This window comes from Sceloporus undulatus, chromosome 1 (genome assembly GCF_019175285.1).
Source record: "Sceloporus undulatus isolate JIND9_A2432 ecotype Alabama chromosome 1, SceUnd_v1.1, whole genome shotgun sequence".
NCBI lineage: Eukaryota > Metazoa > Chordata > Lepidosauria > Squamata > Phrynosomatidae > Sceloporus > Sceloporus undulatus.
Window position 1 is genome coordinate 207,455,915 of NC_056522.1, and position 12,262 is coordinate 207,468,176.

Genomic DNA, 12,262 nt, shown 5'->3' on the forward strand with positions numbered 1-12,262 from the left:
TGTAGAACATTTCCTGGAAAAAGAGGACATCTGCTTATTCTGCACATGACTAAAATAATTAGGAAAAGAGCTATCCTTCATTCCTGGAGCCTCAGAGAAAGTAGAATGACAGAGGGAGGAGAGTCCTGCATTCAGATGCAGTCAAGGCAGGATGGAGAGAAATTTCTTAGACACTTGAGAGTGTGGCCTCCAGCCAGAGGTGTAATGCTATTTCTGTTCAGGAAAACTTAAGCATGGTTTCATGGATGAAGTAGCACAGCCATAATTTTAATTGGACAATTAAAATAAACTACACCTTTAAACAGTTTTGCGGAAGAAGAAATTTCATCAGGCAAAGTTTACATGATAAGCTACAGTACACTTACTGAACTTCCATCCTTTACACAACTGTAAAGTACAGGAGCCCTGACCTCTTTGTCATGTGGCAACTCCAGATATGGGCCCAGAACAGGGAGGCAAGGCTGAGATAGGATATGGGATCCTTAGCAACAACACTGGTTTTGATAGTCAAAAAGAAACAAAACAGTAACAATAGCCTATAAGTAAAAATAATTGATTAACCTGAGAGGAGCCATAAGATAACCAGCCAAAGTTAGTCATATAGCTGGAGTTGTTCCCTGAAGGAATAAAATGCCTTAAAGGAATACCAGGCACAGCCTGAGTTGTTTATCTCTTCTTGAAGTTTTAGCAAATTCTCATGACAAACATGTATTACATCCATAAATATTTTAATAAGGACTAGTGTCGAAGAGCTGTCCACTATGATGGGGGGGGGATAATTGAAGGGGTAATAATGCAAGCAAGCTGCACTTTAAAGGCAGCTTTCACAACTATTTTCAAGATAAAAGTCAGTATGCACTTTGCATGTACCTGCACATCCTAAATTCTTAATCTGTGAGTCAGCAGGAACAATTTTGTTGAGTTGTAAATCCAACATTTTATATCTATTTTCTTAATGTCAAAACAATGTGCTTTAAAAGCTGTTCCTAGAGATTGTTCTGCTTAATAATAAAATTCTTATGATGCAGAGTTTTCTTTCAATGTTTTCTTCATGTCAAATATCTAAAATCAAAATTGCATAGAACTGATTGTGGAAACCTGAACTGTGGTTAATGTGTTTGAAAGTTCATATATTGTATACTTCAGTGCATGTAACTCACACCACTTCTTTGCTAGTAGATCACATATTTTCAAATGTGACACACTGCATTCTTTCACAGAGAGACCCCCCCACACACACACACTTTGTTATATAAAATCAAACATTAATCATAGGCTAGCTTTAATGTTATGGAAGGGAAACATACTTGTGCTGAGGAGGCTGTGTATTTCCTTGATTAGAGGCTCTGTTTCCTGCTGGGATCTTCTCCAGGACCAAGACATCTTGGTCGTGTTCCTTAAGTCTTACTGTGTTTGCTTCAACATCCTGAAAGCCAATTTGCATAATTAATATAGTAGCTACAAATAAATTCTAAAACAATGGCTTGGACAATTGACCCTATCTAATGCTCCATAAATGGAAGACCTCCTCCTATCTAGACTAGAATGCTGGTGAGGCTTCCACTAGATGAAACTATGGAGGCAATTTCTCATAATTTCCCTTTCCTCTGCAGCTCCCTGCATCACCTCACACACTGTTCCAGAGTCTTCTAAGTCTAATCAAAATTAGGATGTGTGTGTGCAAGGGGCTTTAGAATAGAAGATAGATCTAACAAAAATTGTTTCACACCCTGCCCCAGTGCTATCAATGGCAGTGCCCTCTGAGCAAAACTCTGCTAAATCGATACTGTCACAGAAGAAGCATTTGTCAGGATCCAGGCCAGTGAAATACGAAAAGCTTTTAACACCACAAGGGGACAGTGAATGGCAATAAAATAAATCCTTGAAATAATAAAAACATTATACAGTATTGCTGCATTAAGGAGTGATATGGGACCCGAACTAAGGAAAGGGGGTTGTATTTTTTACATTGGCCTTAATGGAGAGTTCATTACAATCTGGAACTAACCAAACACCTATGAATTTCAAGAGGTGCCACTAATCTTCCTTGGACAATTATCCTGTATTTAGTTGTGTGAGTGTCTTTAAGTCACCTGTTGACTTATGGCGACCCCATGAATTTCATAATGTTTTCTTAGGCAAGGAATATGCCAGGGGTGGTTTTGCCAGTTTTCTCCTCTGAAATATAGCCTACAGCACCCTGTATTCATTGCCAGTTTTCCATTCAATTATTAACCAGGACTGACCCCCCCCCCTCAGCTTCCAAGATCAGAAGGGATCTGGTACCTTTGTGTTCAGTCAGACTGCTTAAATCTCACAAAAGTAAATGAGATTTAAACAGCCTAATCAGCATATGTGACTTTTTTTTTATATGCATGCATTTTCATGCTTTAAGATGAAACTGTTTCACACATTCATTTTATCAAAACACAAAGAGAAATGACTCTTTCCTTCCAGATCTTTATTTTAAAGGTTCAAAACTGGATTTAAAATGTTTTTCCATGGGCGAGGCTGGTGAGGGCTGGTGGGAACTGCAGTCTGACAACATCTGGAAGATCACAGTTTTTCCAGTCTTTAGCACAACATTTGAGAGTCAGCACTTCTGTAACATAAACCCTCCTCCACATTGACTTACCCGGAGTATCCTGTTAAAATCTTCCTTGTCTACCCTCAAGAAGTGGCAGTTATCTTCTCTTAAAACAATGGAAGCTGCTCTTGGAGCATCATTCACTAATGCTAACTTGCCAAAATCATCGCCTTCATGTAGTGTACAGACCACACCCTTAAATAATAATAATAAAAACCAAACAGATAAACTGTCATTAAGAGTTTGTTTCAGTGACACTCCATTTACAAACACTGAATTTTGAAGCCAAATACTATAATAAATGCATTTGGCAGGAAATCAACAGTCCAAATAATCATGAGATAACAATATGTGGCAGCTGGTTATTACTAATACTACAGAAAAGCAAGAGGCAAAGAAAGAATGGAATTTGTTCTCTGAAATTTGATTCAGACGTCTGGCTGCACTAATGAAGCCAAGTTTCTATATTTTTTCTTGTTTTTCAGTCAACACTTTTTAAAATCAAGTTTGTTGAATAATAGACTTTCCTCAGTGACTAGCAGTTTCTATATGCACGGCAGCCTATTTAACTGCAGAGTTAATTGAAGTCGCTTTTGCTCTAATGTGACAGAAGAGTTTATTGGATCTCGTTACTTCAAAACACAAAATAAAACATGTATGTTATTCTAGCTATTTATTCTATCCTATCTTTTAAGGATCTTCTGTAAGTGGCTTATAGTCTCTAAGTAATAATGTTAAATAACTTCTAAGAGTCTTAGGCTCGGTACACACCGCCAGGAAGCAGTGTTCTGGCGGCAATAGTAGGGCTCGGGAGCATGCACCAACCGCATGCTCCCGAGCCCTACTACATGTGGCGCCACTATTGTGTGGCACCGCCCACAAGGGGCGCGTGTTGATGATGTGTGGCCATCTTAGTGCCCACACATCTCTTTCAGAAAGCGGCGTCGTAAGGGCTGTGACACAGCTCTTACGACGTTGCAAAAAGGAGCCACTTTAGGCGGCTCCTTTTTTGCTGCACAGTGATGCCTCTCCATTTGGTTGCTGTGGCAAGGCTACACAGCAAAAAGGGGCAGCATTTTCCCACCTGTCTGTACTGCCCTATAGAGACAATCTGATGAAATGGGCAGAAAATTCTGCCACACAACTCTTAGTGGTTTTGGCTGGAACACAGTAACACACTCCACCCCATGGAAGATATAAAGTACAATATAAATTTATTAATGCATTATGTGATTCCAAAACAATTCATTATTTAAAAAAGAAGATACAAATTTAAAATAAACCACAGTTATTTAATCATATAAATCTATGGGCTAAATATAAGAAACTGCCTTATACTTTAGCTACTTGAAAGGGCAAGTGTTTGAAGATTGTTGCTGTTTGTTTTTTGTTTTTTTAAATATCCAAACAACTGTTCTGTTGTTATGGACTATTTACTGCTAATTTTTGGCATTAGATGCAACATACAGTATTATTCCCACACTTGCGTAGATTCCTTTTTCATTCTCAGACGTATCCGAACAATATGTTCCCTTGTTTTCTTCTTTTTTGTCTTAGTTTTTCTTTTTTAAAATTAGAGTGCTACAGTATATTGGTGACATATCATTTTTGCAGTATAACTCTGTAACTCTAAAAAAAAAAAAGAAAAAAAAAAGGAGGAAATTTTCCCTTCAGACCGTAGAACTAACTCAGTAAACCTCACTCTGGTTTTAAAAAGCCTTTGGAAGAGCCCTAGTGTGAATCCAAAAATTGTTACAAAGAGCACCAAGCAATAATGGAATGAGTGTCCATGGTGGTAAGAACAACCAGCAAGACCTGGTAAAAGCCAAGGAGCTAAATCATGAGAAGTGACTTTTCCTCACACCAGTCTGGGATGCTACTATTTCTTCTTGCTTAGTATTACCTGCTCTGGCAAAACATTCCCAGGACATCAGGTAGAGGTCTGGTTGTCCCTTTTAATGAGAAGTGCCAGGGATGGCACATGGGGTCTTCGGCATACAAAACATGTTTCTGTGACTGAGCTCTGGTCACTAATGCTTAGGTCCTCCTGATATCAATGGGACAAGTTAAGATAGATTGTGGTGAACAGGGATTTCTCATATATGAGAATCATGGTTCACATTCCAGGCCCCATGTGTGAAGAGAAGGGGGGGGGCGTTCTTATACCATGTGCTGTATCCATGGCCAATTATGTCTGCAATCTACACACTAGGGTTCTGTGTACCTCTGCCTTTATTTGTGATTGAGATACACAACAATACAGATTGTTAACTAAACCTGAGAACTATTCCTCCCCACCCCACCCCACAGACTGGCACTATAGAAATATTGTGGGTTGCATCCAATAAAGGCAGAAAGCATTTATCTCATTTTGGAAAGCAGAGTACTCAATATGCCTGCACTCACATTTATATATACATGTACGTGTGTGTAGTGCATGCACATATGCATGCATTCATGCACACACACACACTAAAGAAGTATAAAGGAAATATAAAGAAGACAGTACCTTGCCATAGATGACTACATTTACTGATCCCTTTAGAATAATATACCACGAGGTCCCCTCTTCTCCCTGATTAAATACTACAGAATATCAAGGAGAAAAAATGGAGGTACAATGAAAATGTAATGACCTCTTCATATTTATTTATTTAAATATTGTAATACCACCCTTTATCATTGGTTCTTAGGGTGGTGTTCAACATAAATAGTTTACAACATTTCTAGATTAAAACCATAAATGATTTAAACAAAATAAAAAGTATTAAATAAAACAACAGTTATAACAACTTTGATCATAAAAACAATTTCAAACCATGTACACTTTTACTCTGAAGCAAATACACTTAATGTATACAAAATTCAGTGGAAAAAGCAATTCTATGAATGTTTCCCCTTTTTATTATTTATTGATTGATTTGATTTCTATGCCACCTTTCTCCCAGATAGGGACCCAAGGCGGGTTACAAATAAAAATTCTAATAGACATATTACAACAAAACAATTAAAAATTGTTGTTTTTATTGTGGCCTCTCCTTTTCTCTAGTATGGGGTAGGCAAAGGCCTGACTAACAAATTCCATAGAATGAAATACAGAAGTTTTTCCTTAGTAGAATAATGTAACCACTTCTGATTTCCAGTAGATGATCATAATTTTTAATTGTCCTGGCTCATGGAGTGAGTATGATGTAGTGGTTTAAGTTCTCAAGTAGGACTATGGGAGACCAGCTTTCTAATTTCAGCTCAGCCATAGAAACCCACTGATTTTGGACAAGTTACATTTTCTCAGATTAAGAGAAGGAGGGAAATGGCAAAGCTCCTCTGAATAAATCCTGTCCTATGAAAACCTTATGACAGAGTCAACATAGGTTGGAGCTGACATGAAAGCATACAGCAAATACACTCACAAGAAGAAAACTAGATTACCAAGGAGGAATCTGAGTTAGAACCTCTCTCCTTGATATACAAGTTTTCTTCTTGATTTTTAAAAATCTGTTTTGATATGGTTTTGTTGCTGCTGCTGCTGCACGGGGAAGCATTCAACTTTGCATCTCCTATCTTCAGCCTGAAATGGACAACCTGCTCTTACAACCACTACATCCTACTGTATGTGTAACCCTAAGCAAATTTATTTGGAAGTAAAGGCCATTAGGATCAATAGGGGTGCATCTACACTGTAGAAATAATGAAATTTGACAACACTTTAACTGTCATGGCTCCATCCTACAAAAACCTGAGATATATAGTTTTGTGGGGCACCAACACTCTTTGGCAGAAAAGGCTAAAGACTTTGTGAAACTATAGATCCCAGGATTATATAAGATGAAGCTACATCACTTAAAGTGCCAAGCCACATTATTTTTACAGGGTAGATGCACCCCCAGGAATTCCAAACAAATACAGAAACATGAAGATATGAAAATTAAGTATTACCCTACATATTTTCAGTTTCTCCCCTCAAAAAATAAATGGTATCAATTCATTGCTTCTGTTCCATATGCCCCCCACACACCTCAAAACCTCCAAGTCCTACATCATATCTCACAATATAGCCCCCAAATACAAATGGAATAGAACATTTCTGTTTCTTCCTGCCACTCAAATTCTAAAATTTTCAGTTGCAATGCAAGAAGTAATTAGCTCAGTGTCAGACACAAGGATAAGATGATTAAAAATTAATTTAACTCACAAACTGTTCCTGCTTTGGGGTGTGATTCAAACACTAGAACACCTGCTAACTCCCGCTTTACCTTGAAGAAAAACAAATGGCAAACAATAATTTTTGACACTCTTTAATTTGTGTAAAGCTGAGGGAAGGTAAAGGAAGAAGGAACATGTAGTAAAACAGATTTCAAAATGTTTTTTTTTAATGTACCTATCATATTTTATTTATACTATAGCACAATTTCAAAATTACCATCCAGACATAAAGCTACACCCATGCATGTTTTATGCAAATATATCCTTTATTTTGTGGGGATAATTGGGGGCTCTCAAAGGGTATTGAAGAGGGCCAGCATATGACAAATGTGTGCAGAATTAGACAGGGGTCAGCCCAGATTTATTTGTTTGTTTATTTATTTGATTGGAAATGAAATACAAATGACTCACTGTTGTCGAAAGATGAGATAAAGCTTTTATATGCAGAAGTTCTTCATATATAATTTCTAGGTCATCCACAGTTCTCTGCCCAGGCCTGTGACAATATACACACATCACGAAGAAGTGAACAGAACATCATAATTTTAAGTATACTGCTTGGTGATATAACATGGAGATGGTTGAGTAATGTTAAAACAACACTGGAGGATAAAAAAGTAGGCTGCTGTCTTCTATACACACCCTGAAAATGTATTAATTCTTTGAATTATAGTATTGTCTAACAGTTTCTATATATTATTTATTTAGATGAATACTGTATGAATTAGTCCACAAATGAGTTCATAACATATTGAAAATAGGGCAACGTGTTAATATTATTCAGTAACAGCTCTCAGTAGCACTGCCTCCTCTTTAAAACTACTGTTTTTACAAACAAACTTTATGAACAAGTGTGAGTTCTGTGACTGCAGCTTCCAATTGCTTGATGTAAGGCAGCTGTGGTGGAGCTAACACTTTGTTTTTACCAGAACAGTACTTCCAAGACTGAGGTTATCAATCCTCTCCTGGCCTTATTTTCCTGATTGAAATCACTCCCTTCAAGCTGCATTTTGCCTAAACAGAAAGGGGATTGTGTGTGTGTGTGCATATATGCCTTCAAGTTGCCAGTCAATTTATGGTGTGCCATGAATTTCATAGAGTTTTCATAGGCAAGGAATACTCAGTGGTAGTTTTACCAGTTCTTTCCTCTGAAATATAGCCTACAGCACCTGGTATTCATTGGCAGTACAAGTAACTAACAGTGCTGACTTTACGCAGCCTCCAAAATCAAATGGGATTTGGTGCATTTGGGGGATACATATATCTAACCCAGCCTCCCAGATTCCCATCATCCTGAAACAATATGGACATTGGAGGCTCTGGGGAGAAAGTCAAATAACTAGGTAAACTATTTTACAAATTTTAATAAGTCAAACAAGTACAGTACTTTAAAATGTTTAAATAATTGATTTGAACCTACATACATGATGAAATAACATTAATTTAACCAGGTGGCAGCTCTAGCCTTAGAATAATATGTGGTGCCTCACAGGATCAGTAAGCAGTAAAGGACTGTGGGTCTCTCTGAGATGCCTGCATTATCTATGCTATTTTTACAATGCTCTGCAATGCAATGCTCTTTGCCCCTGCTTCAGATCACTAACAAACATCATTCTTGAAGGAAATAAGATGCTGCAACCCACAAGGCAAAAGGAGGGAAAATATACTTTTTGCTTAAAGCACAAATATAAGAACTTAAATAGTATACAGATAGCTCCTATCTACATTACTAACACTCTAATGCCAGTTGCTAGTGAATCCTCCAGTTCAGTTGTTTGCAGATCTTGCTTTCCTTTTGTAGAAAGAGGAAGAATAGGCAGGGTGGTATATGCTTTCCACTAAACAACCAAAGGAACAAAAATTCAGTTCCAAGACCAGGTAGCATCTGCATAAATTACACAAGGCCCAGTGTATTTTGCTTATTTGAAACAGCACTTTGAAAATATGCTTCTGCAAACCATAGAGCGATGCCAAAAATTTTGCCCCAGCCTCTTATAACTGAATGTTTTACTAGCCTTTCCCATTTTTTTGCATCCACCCTTTCTTTCTCACACACTTTTAAGTCAGCATTACTGTCCCAAGAACTAGAAAGACACCATAGCCTCAGAGAGTCTCAAACTGCTCATTTCTGTGACCTATAGGACTGTTACAGACAGCCAAAATAAAGCTGCTTCGCGTCACAGTGGAGGTATGGTGTTTCAATGATGCATGCGTCCTAAGAGTCCAGAAGCCATTGTCGTATAGATTCTAAATAAAAATTATTGGCTTTTCTTTGTCCTCTTCTCACTTCAGATTCTTTTTTCTTTTTGGATGGAAGTTTGTCCAAGTTTACAGCAAAAATGGGGTGGTAGGAGCAGGCAGTGAGAGCACAGCAGTGTTTTTCTTATTGTAGAGGTGCATCCCTTATTCTTTTCCACACATCAATAGAGAAACTCTGTCTCCATGACCTTGGTGGCCTACTCAAACAGCCAACAGTATTTATTGATCATGTAATTTTCAACCCACACCCCCTTCTACTAATGTGCAGCTTCATTCTCTGTCTGCCTCCCATTTATTATCTGGGTATAACTAGGCATAGCTTGCCCAATGAGTTTTCTGTAGAAAGTAGGTCTTACACAGCAGGATCCTAGAAATCTACATCAGTGGGGCACCACACTGATTTTAGAAGCTGTGAGACCTATATTCTTACCATGTGACAGCAGAATACAAAAAGCCTGGGTTCTCCCTGTTGCTGCTTCTGTGTCACAGATTCACTTTAAGGAAAGCTTGAAAAATAAAAATTAATTAAAGCGAAACAAATATCTAACCTGTCCAACAACAGGTCAGCATTCAGTTTACTTTGGATCATATAACTCTTGGCTATTTACAAAAGAAAAGCAAGAAAATATGCCCACATCCATGCATGAACTCTCACAATGCACATTGCTGTAAGCCTTCAAGTTTGACCTGTGGCAACCGTATCCATGAGAGACCTCCATGAGCCCTGGTCATCAACAGACTGTTCAAATCTTACAGACTCAAGGCTGTGGGCTTGCAATGTCATCTTCCTCTTTTCCTACTGCCTTCAGCATTATGGAGCATTATTGTCCTTACACAGTAAAAACTACGTATTGAAATGTATGGTGAAATGCAGCCAGCGAAGTTGTGAACTGCTAACAGCAACAACAACACTATTTTTAACTTACTTGTTCAAAATATTTAGGACCCAATTAAGAAACCTAATCTCTTATTTTTCAATCTCTATAATTTAATATGTTGCATCTCAAATATTTATTGGAACAGTTTAAAAAAACTTTTGTTTAGTGTGCCCCTTTAGCAAACAACAATAACAACAAACCCTATCCATCCATTAAAAAAACCCACAAGCATCTGCCATTATCTGAATGTCATACATGTACACATCATTGTAGAATGCACTTTTCAGTTTTTAACATTTGTCACAGAAATCTTGACTTTTTGCACATCCGCTATGAGGTATTTATAGACCAGAAATTACTTTTTTTTCTTAAAAGGTGATTTTTCTTTCAATGTGTTCCATTAGAAACCACAGAGCCTAGACCAGATCTCCTTTTGAGGGTCTGGATCCAGAAAGTTCAGCAAATCTGTTACAGTTGCACTTGATGAAAAATACTTTTCTTGTCAGTATGTAAGGTAAGTCACTTTACATTTCATATGACCTTTTTGGAGCATACTTCTATTTAAATAAGAATTTCCAGCCCCTTTCTTCTGGCAAAGATGAAATGCTGTAACTGCTGAGTGATAAAGATTGCTGGGTAGTGCCACAAACCTTTCTCTCTTCCTCTTCCTTCTCCCTTATAAATATTTATACAGACTGTTGAACAGAACACAGGGAGCTTCAACCTAGCCAATTTAGTTCACTCTCCTGATTAAGAAGACACAAAGTTCTGAAACATCCCATAGCAAATTCAGCAATTTTGCAGAATTTATGTTAATATGCACCACCTAAAAAAAAATCTAAACACAACCCAGTATTAAGAAGCTGTGAACCAGACCTAAGGCTTTTTGGTTCAGGATCTGTTCCATCAAGCTTGCAGAATGTCCATTGCATTGAGCAGAAACCAGTTCTTTCTTTCTTCTTTCTTTCTTTCTTTTTTTTTTGCAAAAATAGTTGGTTATGATGGCATGCATTCTGTTTTGCATTCTTGTTGTGTACCTCAGATAGGTTACCCTAAGACTTTCATGGCAAGTTTTGTTCAGAGTGGTTTGTCCTGGCCTTCCTCTGAGGCTGCAGGAGTGTGACTTGTTCAAGTTCACACAAGAAATTCTAGGGCTGACCTCCCCAGCTCTTGTCCAACACGCAGACCACTATACCATCCTGGCTTCTTGCACTACCAATCATGAAACTGTTAAATCCAGTGCAACACAACTTGTGTTGTGCATGGCTTAAGCCTAAGGCTAGGCAGCACAATGGAACTTCTCTACCGAACAGCCTTGAGAGAGTAAAGGTAGTTCTTCACTCTCTGGGGCTTCTTGGAAACCTCTTCTCTTTACACCAGCTGGGGGAAATGAGAAGAAGAAAAGAGCTCTTAGCTCTGGTCTGTACTAAGATTGGAACATAATGGTAGAAAGTGAAAGATTAATGTGCTGAATTTGCATAATCAGAATGCATTAATAATTGCATAATATCAAATTAGATGCTGGATATGGGGGATTGGAATATGGCAACCTTAACTTTAACTGCATGGAATTCAGGTATTTGTAGCTTTGTGAAGTATTTAGTTTCTCTGTTGAGAGCTCTGGTGCCTCAACAAAACTACTTCTGGATTCCATAGTACTGAGCGGTATCAGACTGCATTATTTCTGCAGATGCAGCCCCAGAAGCAAGACACAAGCAGTAAGCATCTTGAACTCTTAGTATGCCTGCTAAAAGGAAAGGGCCTGAACTTGGTCATCTAAAGGAGATATCGGGGATCTCTCTAGAAAGGATACTCGATAGACAGGAGTTCTCTGAAAGCTATTTCCGTGGTAGCCTGGGTCACCCCATTGGTGACACCCAGAGAGTGTCTCCAAGGCTGACCTCAGTAATTTGGCAGAAGATTTAGGAGCAGCTGCTCCTTTCAGCAGACTGATCATAAGCCATTTGGGACTTTAAAGGTAGCAGTACATAGTCATGTGTATAGTAGGTATGGATAGTTTTATCTTCCATGATTTATTGAATATTTCTCTCAAAGCTTGCTTTTTGTCAGCCTTCCCTTATTAATGTTAGGTTTCTTATATTCTTGAGAACAAGGAGTGGCAATTCCCTGTCTAAATCGAACCAAGTAAAACTAATTCAGGATTCAGTCAGGTGCTGGACAGATAGCACTGAAGGATCAGAAGTTGTGCATGAAGGCCGCAGCATTCTCCTGCACTTCTTCCTCAGGCAACTGGAATTCGAGTCAAACATCCTTTAAACTGGGAGAGAAAATCCAACCCTCCTCCCTCAACATACAAGGAGGAATTACTCAATTC

The 12,262-nt window shown here is 38.2% G+C and overlaps 1 protein-coding gene across 2 annotated transcripts in view; it reads right to left on the reverse strand.

Moving 5' to 3' along the window:
* The window catches only part of RAPGEF4 (Rap guanine nucleotide exchange factor 4), a 372,660-nt gene that overhangs the window by 37,693 nt on the left and 322,705 nt on the right, over positions 1–12,262 (reverse strand). For both annotated transcript variants that reach the window (XM_042464157.1, XM_042464166.1), the window contains exons 5-9: positions 7,202–7,286; positions 6,780–6,840; positions 5,097–5,173; positions 2,636–2,782; positions 1,308–1,426 (exon numbers count right to left, since the gene is read on the reverse strand). In XM_042464157.1, the coding sequence (XP_042320091.1) occupies positions 1,308–1,426; positions 2,636–2,782; positions 5,097–5,173; positions 6,780–6,840; positions 7,202–7,286 (489 nt within the window). The remainder of the gene's footprint in view (positions 1–1,307; positions 1,427–2,635; positions 2,783–5,096; positions 5,174–6,779; positions 6,841–7,201; positions 7,287–12,262) is intronic.